Source organism: Oncorhynchus mykiss, chromosome 7 (genome assembly GCF_057628025.1).
Source record: "Oncorhynchus mykiss isolate SJ-2025 chromosome 7, ASM5762802v1, whole genome shotgun sequence".
NCBI classification, from domain to species: domain Eukaryota; kingdom Metazoa; phylum Chordata; class Actinopteri; order Salmoniformes; family Salmonidae; genus Oncorhynchus; species Oncorhynchus mykiss.
In genome coordinates, this window is record NC_143028.1 from 490,220 (window position 1) to 513,665 (window position 23,446).

The following is a 23,446-nucleotide window of genomic DNA, read 5'->3' on the forward strand; positions in this document are numbered from 1 at the left end:
AGAGCCACATTCTGAACCAGGGCCTGGGGATTACCATGACAGTGTGGTAGATCCCACCAGACACCACAGAGCAGAGAGCCACATTCTAAACCAGGGCCTGGGGATTACCATGACAGTGTGGTAGATCCCACCAGACACCACAGAGCAGGGAGCCACATTCTGAACCAGGGCCTGGGGATTACCATGACAGTGTGGTAGATCCCACCAGACACCACAGAGCAGAGAGCCACATTCTGAACCAGGGCCTGGGGATTACCATGACAGTGTGGTAGATCCCACCAGACACCACAGAGCAGAGAGCCACATTCTGAACCAGGGCCTGGGGATTACCATGACAGTGTGGTAGATCCCACCAGACACCACAGAGCAGAGAGCCACATTCTGAACTGCAAATATTATTAATAAAAGTTCAAACATCATCTTTCTTTCCATACATGCATGTATGTGTGTCCCCGTTGATAACTGCCCCTGGTTAGTCCCTCACCTGGTAAATGAAATGCACTTGTACATTTAGGAGTTGCTTCAGCAGCCGTGTCAGAAATGTAATGTTATGCAAAGGAAAGAGGCTTCTTGAATGACCTTGTATCCTTCATGGTTGTCCTGGGTGCAGCCTGTAGACAGACAGTGGGCCGGGGCCACGCAGCGTTTGGTCACAGACACAGTGTTCCCTTGGACGTCCAACACATGGAGGGTGTAGCAGTACCTGGTCTCTGTCAGACACACAGACACTGTCGTTAAAGGTGCAATCTGCAATATTTACAGCTGAGAGATTGATACACGTGATCTAACGTTCAGACGCTATGGAATCCTGAGAAATAACGGACCAATGAGCAATAAGTTGAACGATGATAAGAACACATCACTTTCACATTTATTGTATGTTAGTTAATGTAAACGCAAATGTAGGTTACTTTTCAACAGCAATGTCATTAATTTCCATGAATATCATGTGTTAACAATCTACTTCTTACTGAAGTGGACGGTAACACTGAAAGAGCCTGAGGTTCAGATGGATTCCAGTGATTTAAAACAATCCTCACATTTCATGTGACAAACTACTATTTATCATTTGTTAATAACCCATAGAATGTGCTTTTAAGATCAAATCTTTAAGGCAACAAATAAGTTCACAATGATTTCAGACATTTAGTAGACAACCATGTATCTATATAAAAGAAGAGAGCCTGTGGAAATATACAACCTGCCAATTCAATTTCTTATCTGAACATGTCCAGCTTAAGTGAAATACGCCATGTTTAAGATACAGAAACCAGCAAAGACAACATTGATAACCCTTCATTTTACAGCCTGGTATTTTCCTGTCATTTATATTTCTGCTCTGGACGGAGTCGAGAGGGTCTGAAAAACAGGGTTTGATGATAGATACAGAAACCAGCAAAGACAACATTGATAACCCTTCATTTTACAGCCTGGTATTTTCCTGTCATTTATATTTCTGCTCTGGACGGAGTCGAGAGGGTCTGAAAAACAGGGTTTGATGATAGATACAGAAACCAGCAAAGACAACATTGATAACCCTTCATTTTACAGCCTGGTATTTTCCTGTCATTTATATTTCTGCTCTGGACGGAGTCGAGAGGGTCTGAAAAACAGAGTTTGATGATAGATACAGAGCAGGCTGTAAATACCAGAAATACCTTACTGTAATTACCTCGTGGGCAGTATACGTCCGGAGCCCAGCGATTGCATTCGTAGTTGTCTGGTGCATCTTTACATGTGAAACACTTGAACCCTCCAGGATGAGGTGTGGCTGTGGAGACAAGAGGAGACGAGCACAAGTCTATTATTCACAATCTAGATTTAATAACATATTTTTGGTAGATTTAATAACATATTTTTGGTAGATTTAATAACATGTCCCAAAATGAAAAAACACTTCCTGAAGTGTCATTACTCAATGAGCTATAGAAGAAATGCAAATTGTACATTTGACTCCTAATTGTGAGTTGTTGTAGTCCTCAGCGCTACAGCGATATGTAGTCCTCAGAGCTACAGCGATATGTAGTCCTCAGAGCTACAGCGATATGTAGTCCTCAGAGCTACAGCGATCGATGTGTAGTCTTCAGAGCTACAGCGATATGTAGTCCTCAGAGCTACAGCGATATGTAGTCCTCAGAGCTACAGCGATGTGTAGTCCTCAGAGCTACAGCGATATGTAGTCCTCAGAGCTACAGCGATATGTAGTCCTTAGATCTACAGCGATGTGTAGTCCTCAGAGCTACAGCGATATGTAGTCCTCAGAGCTACAGCGATATGTAGTCCTCAGAGCTACATCGATATGTGGTCCTCAGAGCTACAGCGATATGTGGTCCTCAGAGCTACAGCGATATGTAGTCCTCAGAGCTACAGCGATATGTAGTCCTCAGAGCTACAGCGATATGTAGTCCTCAGAGCTACAGCGATATGTAGTCCTCATAGCTACAGCGATGTGTAGTCCTCAGAGCTACAGCGATATGTAGTCCTCAGAGCTACAGCGATATGTAGTCCTCAGAGCTACAGCGATATGTAGTCCTCAGAGCTACAGCGATGTGTAGTCCTCAGAGCTACAGCGATATGTAGTCCTCAGAGCTACAGCGATATGTAGTCCTCAGAGCTACAGCGATATGTAGTCCTCAGAGCTACAGCGATGTGTAGTCCTCAGAGCTACAGCGATATGTAGTCCTCAGAGCTACAGCGATGTGTAGTCCTCAGAGCTACAGCGATATGTAGTCCTCATAGCTACAGCGATATGTAGTCCTCAGAGCTACAGCGATATGTAGTCCTCAGAGCTACAGCGATATGTAGTCCTCATAGCTACGGCGATATGTAGTCCTCAGAGCTACGGCGATATGTAGTCCTCAGAGCTACAGCGATATGTAGTCCTCAGAGCTACAGCGATATGTAGTCCTCAGAGCTACAGCGATATGTAGTCCTCAGAGCTACAGCGATCGATGTGTAGTCTTCAGAGCTACAGCGGTATGTAGTCCTCAGAGCTACAGCGATATGTAGTCCTCAGAGCTACAGCAATATGTAGTCCTCAGAGCTACAGCGATCGATGTGTAGTCCTCAGAGCTACAGCAATGTGTAGTCCTCAGATCTACAGCGATGTGTAGTCCTCAGAGCTACAGCGATATGTAGTCCTCAGAGCTACAGCGATATGTAGTCCTCGGAGCTACAGCGATGTGTAGTCCTCAGAGCTACAGCGATGTGTAGTCCTCAGAGCTACAGCGATGTGTAGTCCTCAGAGCTACAGCGATGTGTAGTCCTCAGAGCTACAGCGATGTGTAGTCCTCAGAGCTACAGCGATGTGTAGTCCTCAGAGCTACAGCGATATGTAGTCCTCATAGCTACGGCGATATGTAGTCCTCAGAGCTACGGCGATATGTAGTCCTCAGAGCTACGGCGATATGTAGTCCTCAGAGCTACAGCGATATGTAGTCCTCAGAGCTACAGCGATATGTAGTCCTCAGAGCTACAGCGATCGATGTGTAGTCTTCAGAGCTACAGCGGTATGTAGTCCTCAGAGCTACAGCGATATGTAGTCCTCAGAGCTACAGCAATATGTAGTCCTCAGAGCTACAGCGATCGATGTGTAGTCCTCAGAGCTACAGCGATGTGTAGTCCTCAGAGCTACAGCGATGTGTAGTCCTCAGAGCTACAGCGATATGTAGTCCTCAGAGCTACAGCGATATGTAGTCCTCGGAGCTACAGCGATGTGTAGTCCTCAGAGCTACAGCGATGTGTAGTCCTCAGAGCTACAGCGATGTGTAGTCCTCAGAGCTACAGCGATGTGTAGTCCTCAGAGCTATAACAGCAAACAAAGGATTGATGTTGCTGCTACAAACAGAGAGCAACTTTCCTTTTAAAACATACATTTAACTACAGTACATACAGGACATTTAACTACAGTACATTTAACTACAGTACATAAAGGACATTTAACTACAGTACATACAGGACATTTAACTACAGTACATACAGTACATACAGGACATTTAATTACAGTACATACAGGACATTTAACTACAGTACACACAGGACATTTAACTGCAGTACATACAGGACATTTAACTACAGTACACACAGGACATTTAACTACAGTACATACAGGACATTTAACTACAGTACATACAGGATATTTAACTACAGTACATACAGGACATTTAACTACAGTACATACAGTACATAGAGGACATTTAACTACAGTACATAAAGGACATTTAACTACAGTACATACAGGACATTTAACTACACTCACTGTCTTTGTTAAGTGTTATATTATGAGAGGACGATACAGTTTGAATTGAATTAATGAACCATCAGTTCAACCGTCTAGATTCTAGAATAGAATGGTCACTAAACTTTGCATGGAGACCATCTGCCGTGATCAAACAGTAGGCTTGTCTGGTTTGTTCAATTGGCAACCATTATGTTAATACTAAGAACACTGGGAATCAGGCCTCCCATTGGATATAGTGCATCCCAAATGGCACCCTATTCCCTGTATAGTGCACTAATTTTGATCAAGGCCCATGGGGTAGTAGTGCACTATAAAGGGAATGACGTACCATTTAGGACACATCCTAAGACAGCTACAGGTCTTAGGGTCATCCAAACGTCACTCAGCGAACAAAAGTCTGCCTGCCTGCCAGTCTCTCACACACACACACACACACACACACACACACACACACACACACACACACACACACACACACACACACACACACACACACACACACACACACACACACACACACACACACACACACACACACACACTAACACATACTCCCTCTAATACACCCTCCATACCCCAAGCCCCCAGGGCTGGTCAAGGTCATCCTATCCCCTGTACATGCCGGGGCGTGGGTCCAAACAGACACACATTTCTTGGGGAATTCAGCTCAGATATCCCTATGAAACGAACAACCATAAACCTGATATAGGAGCTCTTGGCTTATCAGATGTTGAAGGCAGATTGTGCCAAGAGAGCTGAGGTAAAATACATTAGACGAGATTTCAGTGTTTGACTGCAGGGAGATGGAGGGTAGAGGAGGGGAAGGGGAACCATTAAGGGTCTGACCTCGTACGTGCCTGCCTCTTAGAGCTACTGTGCGTTTCCATACTTCTCACGCGGCGGTGAGCCCAGTTCTCACTGTGGACCAGTATACTGTACTGTAGTCTGAGGAACTGAAGGCTGAGGGACAGAATGCGTCTCAGTTTCACAGAGAGAAAGGGATGGGAAACAGGAAGTCACGTCTGGAAACTCGCACACATCTCACTGATACCCAACACCGCAGATGTAGTAAGCCAGAGACTGTGTCACACAGTGGTACATATTCTGAGTGGATGAGGAAGATGTCTCTACACTGGCATTGTGGATAAATATTGTTTTATTATAATCTCTTCATCTAGATATGGAAAGTACCTTCAAAGATGACGACAGGGTGGAGAGAGGCCTGACTGTGACCATTACCAACTGTGGCCATGTCACCTTTGTCTGGGGATCAGAGCAGGGGCAGCATGCACCTCAAAGATCTGAGGGGGCACAAAGTATGTGAGGATGGCTGGGGGGGGGGGGGGTGTTCGGCAAAGGGCCAAGCCCTTCAAGAATTTTGCCTTTTTCAAACACCTGAAACAGCTTTTTTTCTACAATCCCACCCTTCAGTCCCTCCGTTAAGCTCCACTCAACCCCTCCCATCTATCTCTGTTTGGATTTCTATTTGCTTATATATTGTTCAACTGTGCTGTTATGTTTCACAAAAGTTCTGAACCTTTCTATTCTCATAGTTTATACAGATCGTAAGTTAAAGATAAAGATTTTTGTTAAGAGTATTATTATATAGGGCTTCCGAGTGGCGCAGCGATCTAAGGCACTGCATCTCAGTGCAAGAGGTGTCACTACAGACCTTGGTTCAAATTCAGGCTGTATCACATCTGACCGTGATTGGGACCCCCATAGGGCCCAGCGTTGTCCAGGTTTGGCTGGGGTAGGCTGTCATTGTAAATAAGAATTTGTTCTTAACTGACTTGCCTAGTTAAATAAAGGTTCGATTTAAATATTATTTATCGATTGACTATGACTTTTAAAATCACCCAGCAGTGCTATTTGCAGAGTTAGCTCCAATTCTTCAGCCATTCCTGAACCTGCGACCAAAAACAAGCTACATATTGACAGTACCAAAACAAATGAGCTAATGATTCTGTCTAATCGCAAAAAATCTGCAGAGCTGGGGTGGTTGTATCCCACATATAGATAAAATGGTATTGGTTGCAAGAATTTTGTATCGCAATCTAAGTTTTGAATCCAGCATTGTTTTGTGTATCAGTTTATAAACCATGTGCCTTGGTATAGGTACATTGAAATCTCTCCCCAATGATTTTGTAATCTATATGGAGCAGCTGTCCATTTTAGGTCCTGAAATAAAACTGCTATACTTTTTTAAATTTATCACAATTGTCTTTAGCCAATGTTGTTCTTTAATGCAGGGCTGAGAGAACGTTCCTTACTTTCTCCCCCGCCCACTTGCCTCTTCCGTTTTTGCGGTAATGCTGCAATTAATTGGTTGTAATTTTGAGTAGAGCAGACATTTCCGTATGTTTTTGTTAGCTGCGTTTGTGACGTAACTCCACCAGTCCTATTTATGATATCATTTATACTATTTTGGTGGGGGGGGTTTATTTATTTCTCAATTTTTGATTTATTTTTATCAATTACAATATTTTGAGTTTAACCTTAATATTTGTTGTCATATTTGTTCTGTCTTTTCTGGGGGATTAAACTGAAATTGAAACCAACTTTCTACGGCTTGTTTTATAAACAGCAACTCTAATTTGATTGATAGCCTGAAATGGCTTCTTGGTGTCTAGTTATGAGGTTTGGAGATTGGAAACCTATCTGGGCGAGCTAAAGACAAATTCATAAAAGAAGAAAAAATAAATCATAATAATATAAAATTACAATAATATATATATTTTTTAAATCTGAGGGGGAACGTGCCCCTGTGTGCCCCCCCCCCATAATAACTCTGGATCAGAGGGTCATGGATGGATGCCCTTTCTCTTGGCTGTTATAATGGTCACATCTCAGTATTGATGACTCATTTCAAAGGTCACGGAGACATTGCCAGCAGACTCAACCAGGAGAAAAGAAAGGTGCGACTCCATCAGTTTGATACAGAAATACATTTCCAATGCGTGTGTATTCATACTTGATGGATGGAGGAGGATGATGTCCTTCACAGTGAAGTCCCGCGATTGAGCCGCTTCCAGCCAATCAGCGATTAGCGTTAAAAGTAGGACCCAGGCTGCTGGCCAGGCCTCCATCATTGGCTGAGACCTTCCACATGCAGCTGTCTGATTGGTCAACGTCCAGGACACTGTTGAGGAAAATCAATCAGTGAATAAAATATTGAAGGTAAACATCCTCAGAGTTGGAGAGAGACAGCGACAGAGAGAAAGAAAGAGATGGATTGAGAGAGATCGATCAGTACATCCGGAGTAGGTGATCAGTTGTCTGTATCTCACTCATGCTGTTGTGTGCGCTGTGCTTTGCTTCATTAGCTAAATGTCATCCAGACCCCGACTCAGATGGCATCCAGTAACTAACCCTATAGTGAATCCCATGAAGCTAGGATCACAGTACACATACAGTGAGTGAATTGATGAAGGCTTTTCTCAGGTTGCTTGAACGACGTAAAGGATTGCTTTGAGGACCGACATATTATATATATAACATGTTATTAAATCTGTATTATTAATCTGTTACTAAATCATCTATTATAGTCTATATATATATAACATGTTATTAAATCTGTATTATTAATCTGTTACTAAATCATCTATTATAGTCTATATCTATATAACATGTTATTAAATCTGTATTAATAATCTGTTACTAAATCATCTATTATAGTCTATATATATATAACATGTTATTAAATCTGTATTATTAATCTGTTACTAAATCATCTATTATAGTCTATATATATATATAACATGTTATTAAATCTGTATTAATAATCTGTTACTAAATCATCTATTATAGTCTATATCTATATAACATGTTATTAAATCTGTATTAATAATCTGTTACTAAATCATCTATTATAGTCTATATCTATATAACATGTTATTAAATCTGTATTATTAATCTGTTACTAAATCATCTATTATAGTCTATATCTATTAAATGTTATTAAATCTGTATTACTAATCTGTTACTAAATCATCTATTATAGTCTATATCTATATAACATGTTATTAAATCTGTATTATTAATCTGTTACTAAATCATCTATTATAGTCTATATCTATATAACATGTTATTAAATCTGTATTATTAATCTGTTACTAAATCATCTATTATAGTCTATATCTATTAAATGTTATTAAATCTGTATTACTAATCTGTTACTAAATCATCTATTATAGTCTATATCTATATAACATGTTATTAAATCTGTATTACTAATCTGTTACTAAATCATCTATTATAGTCTATATCTATATAACATGTTATTAAATCTGTATTATTAATCTGTTACTAAATCATCTATTGTAGTCTATATCTATATAACATGTTATTAAATCTGTATTACTAATATGTTACTAAATCATCTATTATAGTCTATATATATAACATGTTATTAAATCTGTATTATTAATCTGTTACTAAATCATCTATTATAGTCTATATCTATATAACATGTTATTAAATCTGTATTACTAATCTGTTACTAAATCATCTATTATAGTCTATATCTATATAACATGTTATTAAATCTGTATTACTGATCTGTTACTAAATCATCTATTATAGTCTATATCTATATAACATGTTATTAAATCTGTATTATTAATCTGTTACTAAATCATCTATTATAGTCTATATATATAACATGTTATTAAATCTGTATTAATAATCTGTTACTAAATCATCTATTATAGTCTATATCTATTAAATGTTATTAAATCTGTATTACTAATCTGTTACTAAATCATCTATTATAGTCTATATCTATTAAATGTTATTAAATCTGTATTATTAATCTGTTACTAAATCATCTATTATAGTCTATATCTATATAACATGTTATTAAATCTGTATTATTAATCTGTTACTAAATCATCTATTATAGTCTATATCTATATAACATGTTATTAAATCTGTATTATTAATCTGTTACTAAATCATCTATTATAGTCTATATATATAACATGTTATTAAATCTGTATTAATAATCTGTTACTAAATCATCTATTATAGTCTATATCTATTAAATGTTATTAAATCTGTATTACTAATCTGTTACTAAATCATCTATTATAGTCTATATCTATTAAATGTTATTAAATCTGTATTATTAATCTGTTACTAAATCATCTATTATAGTCTATATCTATATAACATGTTATTAAATCTGTATTATTAATCTGTTACTAAATCATCTATTATAGTCTATATCTATTAAATGTTATTAAATCTGTATTACTAATCTGTTACTAAATCATCTATTATAGTCTATATCTATATAACATGTTATTAAATCTGTATTATTAATCTGTTACTAAATCATCTATTATAGTCTATATCTATTAAATGTTATTAAATCTGTATTAATAATCTGTTACTAAATCATCTATTATAGTCTATATCTATATAACATGTTATTAAATCTGTATTATTAATCTGTTACTAAATCATCTATTATAGTCTATATCTATATAACATGTTATTAAATCTGTATTACTAATCTGTTACTAAATCATCTATTATAGTCTATATCTATATAACATGTTATTAAATCTGTATTACTAATCTGTTACTAAATCATCTATTATAGTCTATATCTATATAACATGTTATTAAATCTGTATTATTAATCTGTTACTAAATCATCTATTATAGTCTATATCTATATAACATGTTATTAAATCTGTATTATTAATCTGTTACTAAATCATCTATTATAGTCTATATCTATTAAATGTTATTAAATCTGTATTATTAATCTGTTACTAAATCATCTATTATAGTCTATATCTATATAACATGTTATTAAATCTGTATTATTAATCTGTTACTAAATCATCTATTATAGTCTATATATATATAACATGTTATTAAATCTGTATTATTAATCTGTTACTAAATCATCTATTATAGTCTATATATATATAACATGTTATTAAATCTGTATTATTAATCTGTTACTAAATCATCTATTATAGTCTATATCTATATAACATGTTATTAAATCTGTATTATTAATCTGTTACTAAATCATCTATTATAGTCTATATCTATTAAATGTTATTAAATCTGTATTAATAATCTGTTACTAAATCATCTATTATAGTCTATATCTATATAACATGTTATTAAATCTGTATTATTAATCTGTTACTAAATCATCTATTATAGTCTATATCTATATAACATGTTATTAAATCTGTATTATTAATCTGTTACTAAATCATCTATTATAGTCTATATCTATATTACATGTTATTAAATCTGTATTATTAATCTGTTACTAAATCATCTATTATAGTCTATATCTATATAACATGTTATTAAATCTGTATTATTAATCTGTTACTAAATCATCTATTATAGTCTATATATATAACATGTTATTAAATCTGTATTATTAATCTGTTACTAAATCATCTATTATAGTCTATATCTATTAAATGTTATTAAATCTGTATTATTAATCTGTTACTAAATCATCTATTATAGTCTATATCTATTAAATGTTATTAAATCTGTATTATTAATCTGTTACTAAATCATCTATTATAGTCTATATATATATAACATGTTATTAAATCTGTATTATTAATCTGTTACTAAATCATCTATTATAGTCTATATATATAACATGTTATTAAATCTGTATTATTAATCTGTTACTAAATCATCTATTATAGTCTATATCTATATAACATGTTATTAAATCTGTATTATTAATCTGTTACTAAATCATCTATTATAGTCTATATCTATAACATGTTATTAAATCTGTATTATTAATCTGTTACTAAATCATCTATTATAGTCTATATATATAACATGTTATTAAATCTGTATTATTAATCTGTTACTAAATCATCTATTATAGTCTATATCTATATAACATGTTATTAAATCTGTATTACTAATCTGTTACTAAATCATCTATTATAGTCTATATCTATATAACATGTTATTAAATCTGTATTACTAATCTGTTACTAAATCATCTATTATAGTCTATATCTATATAACATGTTATTAAATCTGTATTATTAATCTGTTACTAAATCATCTATTATAGTCTATATCTATATAACATGTTATTAAATCTGTATTACTAATCTGTTACTAAATCATCTATTATAGTCTATATCTATATAACATGTTATTAAATCTGTATTACTAATCTGTTACTAAATCATCTATTATAGTCTATATCTATATAACATGTTATTAAATCTGTATTAATAATCTGTTACTAAATCATCTATTATAGTCTATATCTATATAACATGTTATTAAATCTGTATTATTAATCTGTTACTAAATCATCTATTATAGTCTATATCTATATAACATGTTATTAAATCTGTATTACTAATCTGTTACTAAATCATCTATTATAGTCTATATCTATATAACATGTTATTAAATCTGTATTAATAATCTGTTACTAAATCATCTATTATAGTCTATATCTATATAACATGTTATTAAATCTGTATTATTAATCTGTTACTAAATCATCTATTATAGTCTATATCTATATAACATGTTATTAAATCTGTATTATTAATCTGTTACTAAATCATCTATTATAGTCTATATCTATATAACATGTTATTAAATCTGTATTATTAATCTGTTACTAAATCATCTATTATAGTCTATATCTATTAAATGTTATTAAATCTGTATTATTAATATGTTACTAAATCATCTATTATAGTCTATATCTATTAAATGTTATTAAATCTGTATTATTAATCTGTTACTAAATCATCTATTATAGTCTATATCTATATAACATGTTATTAAATCTGTATTACTGATCTGTTACTAAATCATCTATTATAGTCTATATCTATATAACATGTTATTAAATCTGTATTACTAATATGTTACTAAATCATCTATTATAGTCTATATATATAACATGTTATTAAATCTGTATTATTAATCTGTTACTAAATCATCTATTATAGTCTATATCTATATAACATGTTATTAAATCTGTATTACTAATCTGTTACTAAATCATCTATTATAGTCTATATCTATATAACATGTTATTAAATCTGTATTACTGATCTGTTACTAAATCATCTATTATAGTCTATATCTATATAACATGTTATTAAATCTGTATTATTAATCTGTTACTAAATCATCTATTATAGTCTATATATATAACATGTTATTAAATCTGTATTAATAATCTGTTACTAAATCATCTATTATAGTCTATATCTATTAAATGTTATTAAATCTGTATTACTAATCTGTTACTAAATCATCTATTATAGTCTATATCTATTAAATGTTATTAAATCTGTATTATTAATCTGTTACTAAATCATCTATTATAGTCTATATCTATATAACATGTTATTAAATCTGTATTATTAATCTGTTACTAAATCATCTATTATAGTCTATATCTATATAACATGTTATTAAATCTGTATTATTAATCTGTTACTAAATCATCTATTATAGTCTATATATATAACATGTTATTAAATCTGTATTAATAATCTGTTACTAAATCATCTATTATAGTCTATATCTATTAAATGTTATTAAATCTGTATTACTAATCTGTTACTAAATCATCTATTATAGTCTATATCTATTAAATGTTATTAAATCTGTATTATTAATCTGTTACTAAATCATCTATTATAGTCTATATCTATATAACATGTTATTAAATCTGTATTATTAATCTGTTACTAAATCATCTATTATAGTCTATATCTATTAAATGTTATTAAATCTGTATTACTAATCTGTTACTAAATCATCTATTATAGTCTATATCTATATAACATGTTATTAAATCTGTATTATTAATCTGTTACTAAATCATCTATTATAGTCTATATCTATTAAATGTTATTAAATCTGTATTAATAATCTGTTACTAAATCATCTATTATAGTCTATATCTATATAACATGTTATTAAATCTGTATTATTAATCTGTTACTAAATCATCTATTATAGTCTATATCTATATAACATGTTATTAAATCTGTATTACTAATCTGTTACTAAATCATCTATTATAGTCTATATCTATATAACATGTTATTAAATCTGTATTACTAATCTGTTACTAAATCATCTATTATAGTCTATATCTATATAACATGTTATTAAATCTGTATTATTAATCTGTTACTAAATCATCTATTATAGTCTATATCTATATAACATGTTATTAAATCTGTATTATTAATCTGTTACTAAATCATCTATTATAGTCTATATCTATTAAATGTTATTAAATCTGTATTATTAATCTGTTACTAAATCATCTATTATAGTCTATATCTATATAACATGTTATTAAATCTGTATTATTAATCTGTTACTAAATCATCTATTATAGTCTATATATATATAACATGTTATTAAATCTGTATTATTAATCTGTTACTAAATCATCTATTATAGTCTATATATATAACATGTTATTAAATCTGTATTATTAATCTGTTACTAAATCATCTATTATAGTCTATATCTATATAACATGTTATTAAATCTGTATTATTAATCTGTTACTAAATCATCTATTATAGTCTATATCTATTAAATGTTATTAAATCTGTATTAATAATCTGTTACTAAATCATCTATTATAGTCTATATCTATATAACATGTTATTAAATCTGTATTATTAATCTGTTACTAAATCATCTATTATAGTCTATATCTATATAACATGTTATTAAATCTGTATTATTAATCTGTTACTAAATCATCTATTATAGTCTATATCTATATTACATGTTATTAAATCTGTATTATTAATCTGTTACTAAATCATCTATTATAGTCTATATCTATATAACATGTTATTAAATCTGTATTATTAATCTGTTACTAAATCATCTATTATAGTCTATATATATAACATGTTATTAAATCTGTATTATTAATCTGTTACTAAATCATCTATTATAGTCTATATCTATTAAATGTTATTAAATCTGTATTATTAATCTGTTACTAAATCATCTATTATAGTCTATATCTATTAAATGTTATTAAATCTGTATTATTAATCTGTTACTAAATCATCTATTATAGTCTATATATATATAACATGTTATTAAATCTGTATTATTAATCTGTTACTAAATCATCTATTATAGTCTATATATATAACATGTTATTAAATCTGTATTATTAATCTGTTACTAAATCATCTATTATAGTCTATATCTATATAACATGTTATTAAATCTGTATTATTAATCTGTTACTAAATCATCTATTATAGTCTATATCTATAACATGTTATTAAATCTGTATTATTAATCTGTTACTAAATCATCTATTATAGTCTATATATATAACATGTTATTAAATCTGTATTATTAATCTGTTACTAAATCATCTATTATAGTCTATATCTATATAACATGTTATTAAATCTGTATTACTAATCTGTTACTAAATCATCTATTATAGTCTATATCTATATAATATGTTATTAAATCTGTATTACTAATCTGTTACTAAATCATCTATTATAGTCTATATCTATATAACATGTTATTAAATCTGTATTATTAATCTGTTACTAAATCATCTATTATAGTCTATATCTATATAACATGTTATTAAATCTGTATTACTAATCTGTTACTAAATCATCTATTATAGTCTATATCTATATAACATGTTATTAAATCTGTATTACTAATCTGTTACTAAATCATCTATTATAGTCTATATCTATATAACATGTTATTAAATCTGTATTAATAATCTGTTACTAAATCATCTATTATAGTCTATATCTATATAACATGTTATTAAATCTGTATTATTAATCTGTTACTAAATCATCTATTATAGTCTATATCTATATAACATGTTATTAAATCTGTATTACTAATCTGTTACTAAATCATCTATTATAGTCTATATCTATATAACATGTTATTAAATCTGTATTAATAATCTGTTACTAAATCATCTATTATAGTCTATATCTATATAACATGTTATTAAATCTGTATTATTAATCTGTTACTAAATCATCTATTATAGTCTATATCTATATAACATGTTATTAAATCTGTATTATTAATCTGTTACTAAATCATCTATTATAGTCTATATCTATATAACATGTTATTAAATCTGTATTATTAATCTGTTACTAAATCATCTATTATAGTCTATATCTATTAAATGTTATTAAATCTGTATTATTAATCTGTTACTAAATCATCTATTATAGTCTATATCTATATAACATGTTATTAAATCTGTATTACTGATCTGTTACTAAATCATCTATTATAGTCTATATCTATATAACATGTTATTAAATCTGTATTACTAATCTGTTACTAAATCATCTATTATAGTCTATATCTATATAACATGTTATTAAATCTGTATTACTGATCTGTTACTAAATCATCTATTATAGTCTATATCTATTACATGTTATTAAATCTGTATTACTGATCTGTTACTAAATCATCTATTATAGTCTATATATATATAACATGTTATTAAATCTGTATTAATAATCTGTTACTAAATCATCTATTATAGTCTATATCTATTAAATGTTATTAAATCTGTATTAATAATCTGTTACTAAATCATCTATTATAGTCTATATCTATTAAATGTTATTAAATCTGTATTACTGATCTGTTACTAAATCATATATTATAGTCTATATCTATTACATGTTATTAAATCTGTATTATTAATCTGTTACTAAATCATCTATTATAGTCTATATCTATTAAATGTTATTAAATCTGTATTATTAATCTGTTACTAAATCATCTATTATAGTCTATATCTATTAAATGTTATTAAATCTGTATTACTAATCTGTTACTAAATCATCTATTATAGTCTATATCTATATAACATGTTATTAAATCTGTATTATTAATCTGTTACTAAATCATCTATTATAGTCTATATCTATTAAATGTTATTAAGGCTGTATTACTAATCTGTTACTAAATCATCTATTATAGTCTATATCTATTAAATGTTATTAAATCTGTATTACTGATCTGTTACTAAATCATATATTATAGTCTATATCTATTACATGTTATTAAATCTGTATTACTGATCTATTACTAAATCATCTATTATAGTCTATATCTATTAAATGTTATTAAATCTGTATTACTGATCTGTTACTAAATCATCTATTATAGTCTATATCTATTAAATGTTATTAAATCTGTATTACTGATCTGTTACTAAATCATCTATTATAGTCTACAACTACTAACTATCCCTCTACCCCTCCCATTGAAAACACATTGTAACTGAACAAATGGTTATGGCAGTAAGAGAGCTCCAGCTCTAGGTTAGGCTCCTGGCCCTCACCGGTCACACAGCGACCCAGAGAGGATGGCTCAGTCATGGGGAAGTCATGTTAAGTAAGCCAAAGCTCTACAGCTAAATAACCAGTCAGATTATCGGATGTTCATGTTGTTAATCCCTGACTCTGTAAGACAATGAGAGGAGCTGGACAAAAAGGAAGACCAACTAGATTAGAGATGGAATGTCCGTTTTGTTGTCCTATGATATACAGCCTGACTAGCCCAGGCCAGAGAGGACAATGGTGGGTCTGCCTGGAGGGAGACTGGTGTCTGCCCCACTAAAGACCATATTTACTTCCATACCAGTGAGCCTGGTAAATGGGGACCAGTACCCGTGACAAAGCCCCCGATGCTGGACTCTCTATGGGTTCAGACCAGGGACAGATAATGAGCCTCCTCTCCTTCTCCATGACTCTGGATGCACAGACTCAACTTGGTTCCACAATGTATGGGCCAATGGCAGGGGTTCAATTACTCAATCCCAGGTAGAGAGAGCAATACTGATAAGGTTGGAGTTTTACACCTTGCGCAGAGATAAGATATTAATGGACTTTATTAATCCACTTTCTGCCGAAAACTGAAACTTTTTTTGCAGTATTACAAAGCCCTCCTTTACCTCCATTTAACGCCTGGTAATGTGAGCCATTTTTTTTTTGTATAATTAATTTATTCACACAATTTACTATGCTAAGTAGTCTTATCCCATATCAGAAAGATAATCAATACTCATTGATTGAACTTCAAACAAACTCTCCAATCTCTAATAAGAAGCCTTGGTGTGCATCATTATTCAATAAAGTAGCTTGAATAAAGCACACTAGCAAAAAGCTAGAGGATGACCAGGTCTAGCCAGCCTTGGCTTGAACATGAAGTCAGATTTATAAGATTGTATTTCTGCCTGCTGCACTTCATGACGACGGTACGGTTGTATTTCTGCCTGCTGCACTTCATGACGACGGTACGGTTGTATTTCTGCCTGCTGCACTTCATGACGACCGTACGGTTGTATTTCTGCCTGCTGCACTTCATGACGACGGTACGGTTGTATTTCTGCCTGCTGCACTTCATGACGACGGTATGGTTGTATTTCTGCCTGCTGCACTTCATGACGACGGTACGGTTGTATTTCTGCCTGCTGCACTTCATGACGACGGTACGGTTGTATTTCTGCCTGCTGCCCTTCATGACGACGGTACGGTTGTATTTCTGCCTGCTGCCCTTCATGACGACGGTACGGTTGTATTTCTGCCTGCTGTCCATCATGACGACAGTACGGTTGTATTTTTGCCTGCTGCCCTCCATGACGACAGTACGGTTGTATTTCTGCCTGCTGCCCTTCATGACGACGGTACGGTTGTATTTCTGCCTGCTGCACTTCATGACGACGGTACGGTTGTATTTCTGCCTGCTGCCCTTCATGACGACGGTACGGTTGTATTTCTGCCTGCTGCCCTCCATGACGACGGTACGGTTGTATTTCTGCCTGCTGCACTTCATGACGACGGTACGGTTGTATTTCTGCCTGCTGCACTTCATGACGACGGTACGGTTGTATTTCTGCCTGCTGCCCTTCATGACGACGGTACGGTTGTATTTCTGCCTGCTGCCCTTCATGACGACGGTACGGTTGTATTTCTGCCTGCTGTCCATCATGACGACAGTACGGTTGTATTTTTGCCTGCTGTCCATCATGACGACAGTACGGTTGTATTTTTGCCTGCTGCCCTCCATGACGACAGTACGGTTGTATTTCTGCCTGCTGCCCTTCATGACGACAGTACGGTTGTATTTTTGCCTGCTGCCCTCCATGACGACAGTACGGTTGTATTTCTGCCTGCTGTCCATCATGACGACAGTACGGTTGTATTTTTGCCTGCTGTCCTTCATGACGACCGTACGGTTGTATTTTTGCCTGCTGCCCTCCATGACGACAGTACGGTTGTATTTTTGCCTGCTGTCCATCATGACGACAGTACAGTTGTATTTTTGCCTGCTGTCCATCATGACGACAGTACAGTTGTATTTTTGCCTGCTGCCCTCCATGACGACAGTACGGTTGTATTTTTGCCTGCTGTCCATCATGACGACAGTACAGTTGTATTTCTGCCTGCTGTCCATCATGACGACAGTACGGTTGTAAATGTTTGTTTTCTTATAATTTCTCACAGTTTTTCTTATGAATGCTTTAATATAATATGTCTGTGGTCTATAGAGATACTGTTATAATTTGTACTTCAATAACGCTCTAATTATGTAGAAATGACCCCTCCTGTCTCAGCCTCCAGTATTTATGCTGCAGTAGTTTATGTGTCGGGGGGCTAGGGTCAGTTTGTTATATCTGGAGTACTTCTCCTGTCCTATTCGGTGTCCTGTGTGAATCTAAGTGTGCGTTCTCTAATTCTCTCCTTCTCTCTTTCTCTCTCTCGGAGGACCTGAGCCCTAGGACCATGCCCCAGGACTACCTGACATGATGACTCCTTGCTGTCCCCAGTCCACCTGGCTGTGCTGCTGCTCCAGTTTCAACTGTTCTGCCTTATTATTATTCGACCATGCTGGTCATTTATGAACATTTGAACATCTTGGCCATGTTCTGTTATAATCTCCACCCGGCACAGCCAGAAGAGGACTGGCCATCCCACATATGCTCTCTCTAATTCTCTCTTTCTTTCTCTCTCTCGGAGGACCTGAGCCCTAGGACCATGCCCCAAGACTACCTGACATGATGACTCCTTGCTGTCCCCAGTCCACCTGGCTGTGCTGCTGCTCCAGTTTCAACTGTTCTGCCTTATTATTATTCGACCATGCTGGTCATTTATGAACATTTGAACATCTTGGCCATGTTCTGTTATAATCTCCACCCGGCACAGCCAGAAGAGGACTGGCCATCCCACATATGCTCTCTCTAATTCTCTCTTTCTTTCTCTCTCTCGGAGGACCTGAGCTCTAGGACCATGCCCCAGGAATACCTGACATGATGACTCCTTGCTGTCCCCAGTCCACCTGACAGTACTGCTGCTCCAGTTTCAACTATTCTGCCTTATTATTATTCGACCATGCTGGTCATTTATGAACATTTGAACATCTTGACCATGTTTTGTTATAATCTCCACCCGGCACAGCCAGAAGAGGACTGGCCACCCCACATAGCCTGGTTCCTCTCTAGGTTTCTTCCTAGGTTTTGGCCTTTCTAGGGAGTTTTTCCTAGCCACCGTGCTTCTACACCTGCATTGCTTGCTGTTTGGGGTTTTAGGCTGGGTTTCTGTACAGCACTTTGAGATATCAGCTGATGTACGAAGGGCTATATAAATAAATTTGATTTGATTTGATTAAATATGTTTACGTGCAATCTTCATGAGATACACAGCAGACAATCTAATCCAAACTAAAAGATAAGTATTATATATTTATTCTATATTTATTCGTATCAAATTGATGCACATATAATTCTAAGCACGTTATGTAGTTTCCATTCAAGTCTTTCTTTTCAAAGCACGTCAACTAGAATACATTGAGACAGGAACCTCAACTCTCCTTCCTTCCTCTCAACCCTTCTGCCAGAGCTGGAGCAATAAACAGATCTGTCACCAACACTTTATTACCTGCATGCCAGTGGAGGCTGAGGGGAGGACGGCTCACAATAATGGCTGGAACGGAGTCAGTGGAACGGCATCAAACACGTGGAAACCATGGAAACGATGTGTTTGATGTATTTGATACCATTAAACTGATTCCGCTCCAGTCATTACCACGAGCCCATCTTCCCCAATTATGGTGCCACCAGCCTCCTGTGCTGCATGCATTCTTTTGGAAATGAAAGAGTGGTTGTTGCGGTAGCGTTTTAGCATATAAAGTAATATTGTATTTAATTTTGATTAGATTCAAGGGCAGATTTACAGTGGATTGATGGCAGGAAATGGCTTCAATTAAATCCTTCCTCTAAGATGAGACCTGCATAGAAACCACATGCATTCTCTCTCATCATTTTATCTCTCTCTATTTATTTCTCCCTCTACATCGCTCTCTTTCTCTGCATTCCACTGGCCACTGGCCAGTAATCACTTGCCCAGGTGGAAGGTCGGGCAGGAAATGAGAGAGAGAGAGAGACTGTAATGTTTACTTTTAATTTGTATTGTTTATTTCACTTTTGTTTATTATCTAGTTCACTTGCATTGGCAATGTTAACATATCTGATCCAGGACTCCTGTCCTCCTGTACTAGGGCCAGGTGGGAAAGGTGATCCTGAACCAGGACTCCTGTCCTCCTGTGCTAGGACCAGGTGGGAAAGGTGATCCTGAACCAGGACTCCTGTCCTCCTGTACTAGGGCCAGGTGGGAAAGGTGATCCTGATCCAGGACTCCTGTCCTCCTGTACTAGGGCCAGGTGGGAAAGGTGATCCTGATCCAGGACTCATGTCCTCCTGTACTAGGGCCAGGTGGGAAAGGTGATCCTGAACCAGGACTCCTGTCCTCCTGTACTATGGCCAGGTGGGAAAGGTGATCCTGAACCAGGCAACGTGATGTTACAGGTCAAACAGGGAACAACAATCCTCTGTCAATGACTGGGGTTCTTCCCTTCACTACAGTACAGAGGCACAGAGAGAGAGATGCCAATACCTTCTGTTGTGTTCAGAGATCCACAAGAACTAGTCAGACCAAATGTTGCTGTAGGAGTATGATTCTCTCTATGATGTCATTTATCTCTGTGGGATACCACAACACTGAGTAAGAAGCTAAGAGACTTCTGAACCACTGTAGTCAGCCAATAGAGGATTATACAGTATATATGGGCCTCTATGTATGAGAATCTGGTTAGTCCCAAGTAGCTCAGTTGGTAGAGCATGGTGCTTGGAAAGCCAGGGCTGTGGGTTTGATTCCCATGGGGGACCAGTATGAAAATCTGTGCACTCCCTACTGTAAGTCATTCTGGATAAGAGATGATGAAAATTACTAAAAGAGGCTAGGGTTAATTAAGATAAATTATAACTTAATCCTAAATGACAACAACAGCTAAACTATTGCAACTGAAGAGAGAGCACCTCAGTCTAAGTGTAGTGCTGATCTGGAAGATGGTAAAAACCTGGTCAAAAAGAATTTCCCTCAAGTCACACAGCATATGTCTCATGTAACAAAATCGTCGGTTTTGGATTCCAAAGAAAGACTGGTCGCAATTAAGCTTTAAATCAATATCCATTCCATTGAAATTCAAGATTGAATCGTGTGTAGAGCACAGATTGTTGAACCACTTTGAGGTGCTGTAAGTCAACTGTAAGGTCTCTTAACCCTCTGGTACCTCCATAGACAGGGCCATATTGTGGGAGTAGATATAATTAGTGGTTATACAGAGGGCAGCCTGGGTTAAGAACCTGCTGCTGTCCGGTTTATAGGAAGTCCTAAGGTAAATCTGTCACTCACTGATTTAGTGAAAAAAAAGGAGCTATCTAGAACCTTAAAGGGTTCCTCGGCTGTCCCCATAGGAGAACCCTTTGAAGAACCCCTTTTGGGTTCCAAATAGAACCCTTTTGGTTCCACGAGGAACCTGTAACCAAAAAGTGCTATCCTATGGGGACAGCCGAAGAACACTTTTGGAACCCTTTTTTCTAAGAGTGAACTCTATGTTTCAATGGACTGAAGCCCATACTGTACCTCTACATGCCTGGTCTCTGGGACTAACTGCTAGAGAAGTAGTAGGACTGGCACAGAGAAATGTATTGCGGAGGCGTTGTGCCCTTCAGTGTCACTGTGGAACGTCAAGAGGTTGTCTGGGAGGCTGCTGGTGATATGGCGCTAGTCCATGAGATATGGTCTACTCTCCAAGAGCTCCGGACATCCTGTCGGTTCTATTACTGTACCATCCTGCCCTTAATGAAGACGTAGAACATTCCTTTATGTAGACCTAGAACATTCCTTTATGTAGACCTAGAACATTCTGTCACACCCTGGTCAAAGTATTTTGTGTTTATCTTTATTTATTTGGTCAGGCCAGGGTGTGGCATGGGTTTTTGTATGTGGTGTGTATGTATGGGGATTGTAGCTAGTGGGGTGTTCTAGCTAAGTCTATGGCTGTCTGAAGTGGTTCTCAATCAGAGGCAGGTGTTTATCGTTGTCTCTGATTGGGAACCATATTTAGGCAGCCATATTCTTTGAGTTTGTCGTGGGTGATTGTCCTTAGTGTCCTGATGTCATTGTTCTGTGTTAGGATACACAAGTATAGGCTGTTTCGGGTTTTGTTAAGTTTATTGTTTTGGTAGTGTTTGTGTTTAGTGTGTTAATTCATTAAACATGGATTGCAATAGACACGCCGCATTTTGGTCCGACTCTCCTTCTCACGAAGAAAACCGTTACAGAATCACCCACCACAAAGGGACCAAGCAGCGTGTCAACAGGCAAGAACAGCCCAAAGTGGAGTACAGTATGGACTATACTTCTTGGGAGGAGATAGACAGGTGGGCGGTCGACCCAGGGAGAGTGCCGGAGCCCGCCTGGGATTCGATGGAGCAGTGCGCGGAAGGATATAGGAGAATGGAGTTTGCGAAGCAAGCAAGGCGGCGCGGACGGAGGCCCCATAGTCAGCCCCAAAAATGTCTTGGGGGGGGGCTCAGGGAGAGTGTGGCAGAGTCAGGAGCCAGACCTGAGCCAACTCTCCCTGTTTATCGTGAGGAGCCAAGGAGGAGACCAGAGCCGGTGTTGGAGGTGAGCGAAACAGAGACTGTGAAGGAGTTAATGGGGAAATTGGAGGAGAGAGAAATGAGGGAGTTGCTATGTTGGTGTTTTAAACATGGAATTCGCCCGACGGAGCGTGTCGGGGATTTGA

General features: G+C 34.9%; 1 protein-coding gene across 1 annotated transcript in view; it reads right to left on the minus strand.

Annotated features, from left to right (window-relative positions):
- LOC110495392 (ly6/PLAUR domain-containing protein 6) overlaps positions 1-23,446 on the minus strand; it is a 37,916-nt gene that overhangs the window by 4,897 nt on the left and 9,573 nt on the right. The window contains exons 2-4 of the mRNA XM_090242246.1: positions 7,215-7,382; positions 1,673-1,771; positions 580-710 (exon numbers count right to left, since the gene is read on the minus strand). Of these exons, the coding sequence (XP_090098372.1) occupies positions 580-710; positions 1,673-1,771; positions 7,215-7,332 (348 nt within the window). The 5' untranslated portion in view covers positions 7,333-7,382. The remainder of the gene's footprint in view (positions 1-579; positions 711-1,672; positions 1,772-7,214; positions 7,383-23,446) is intronic.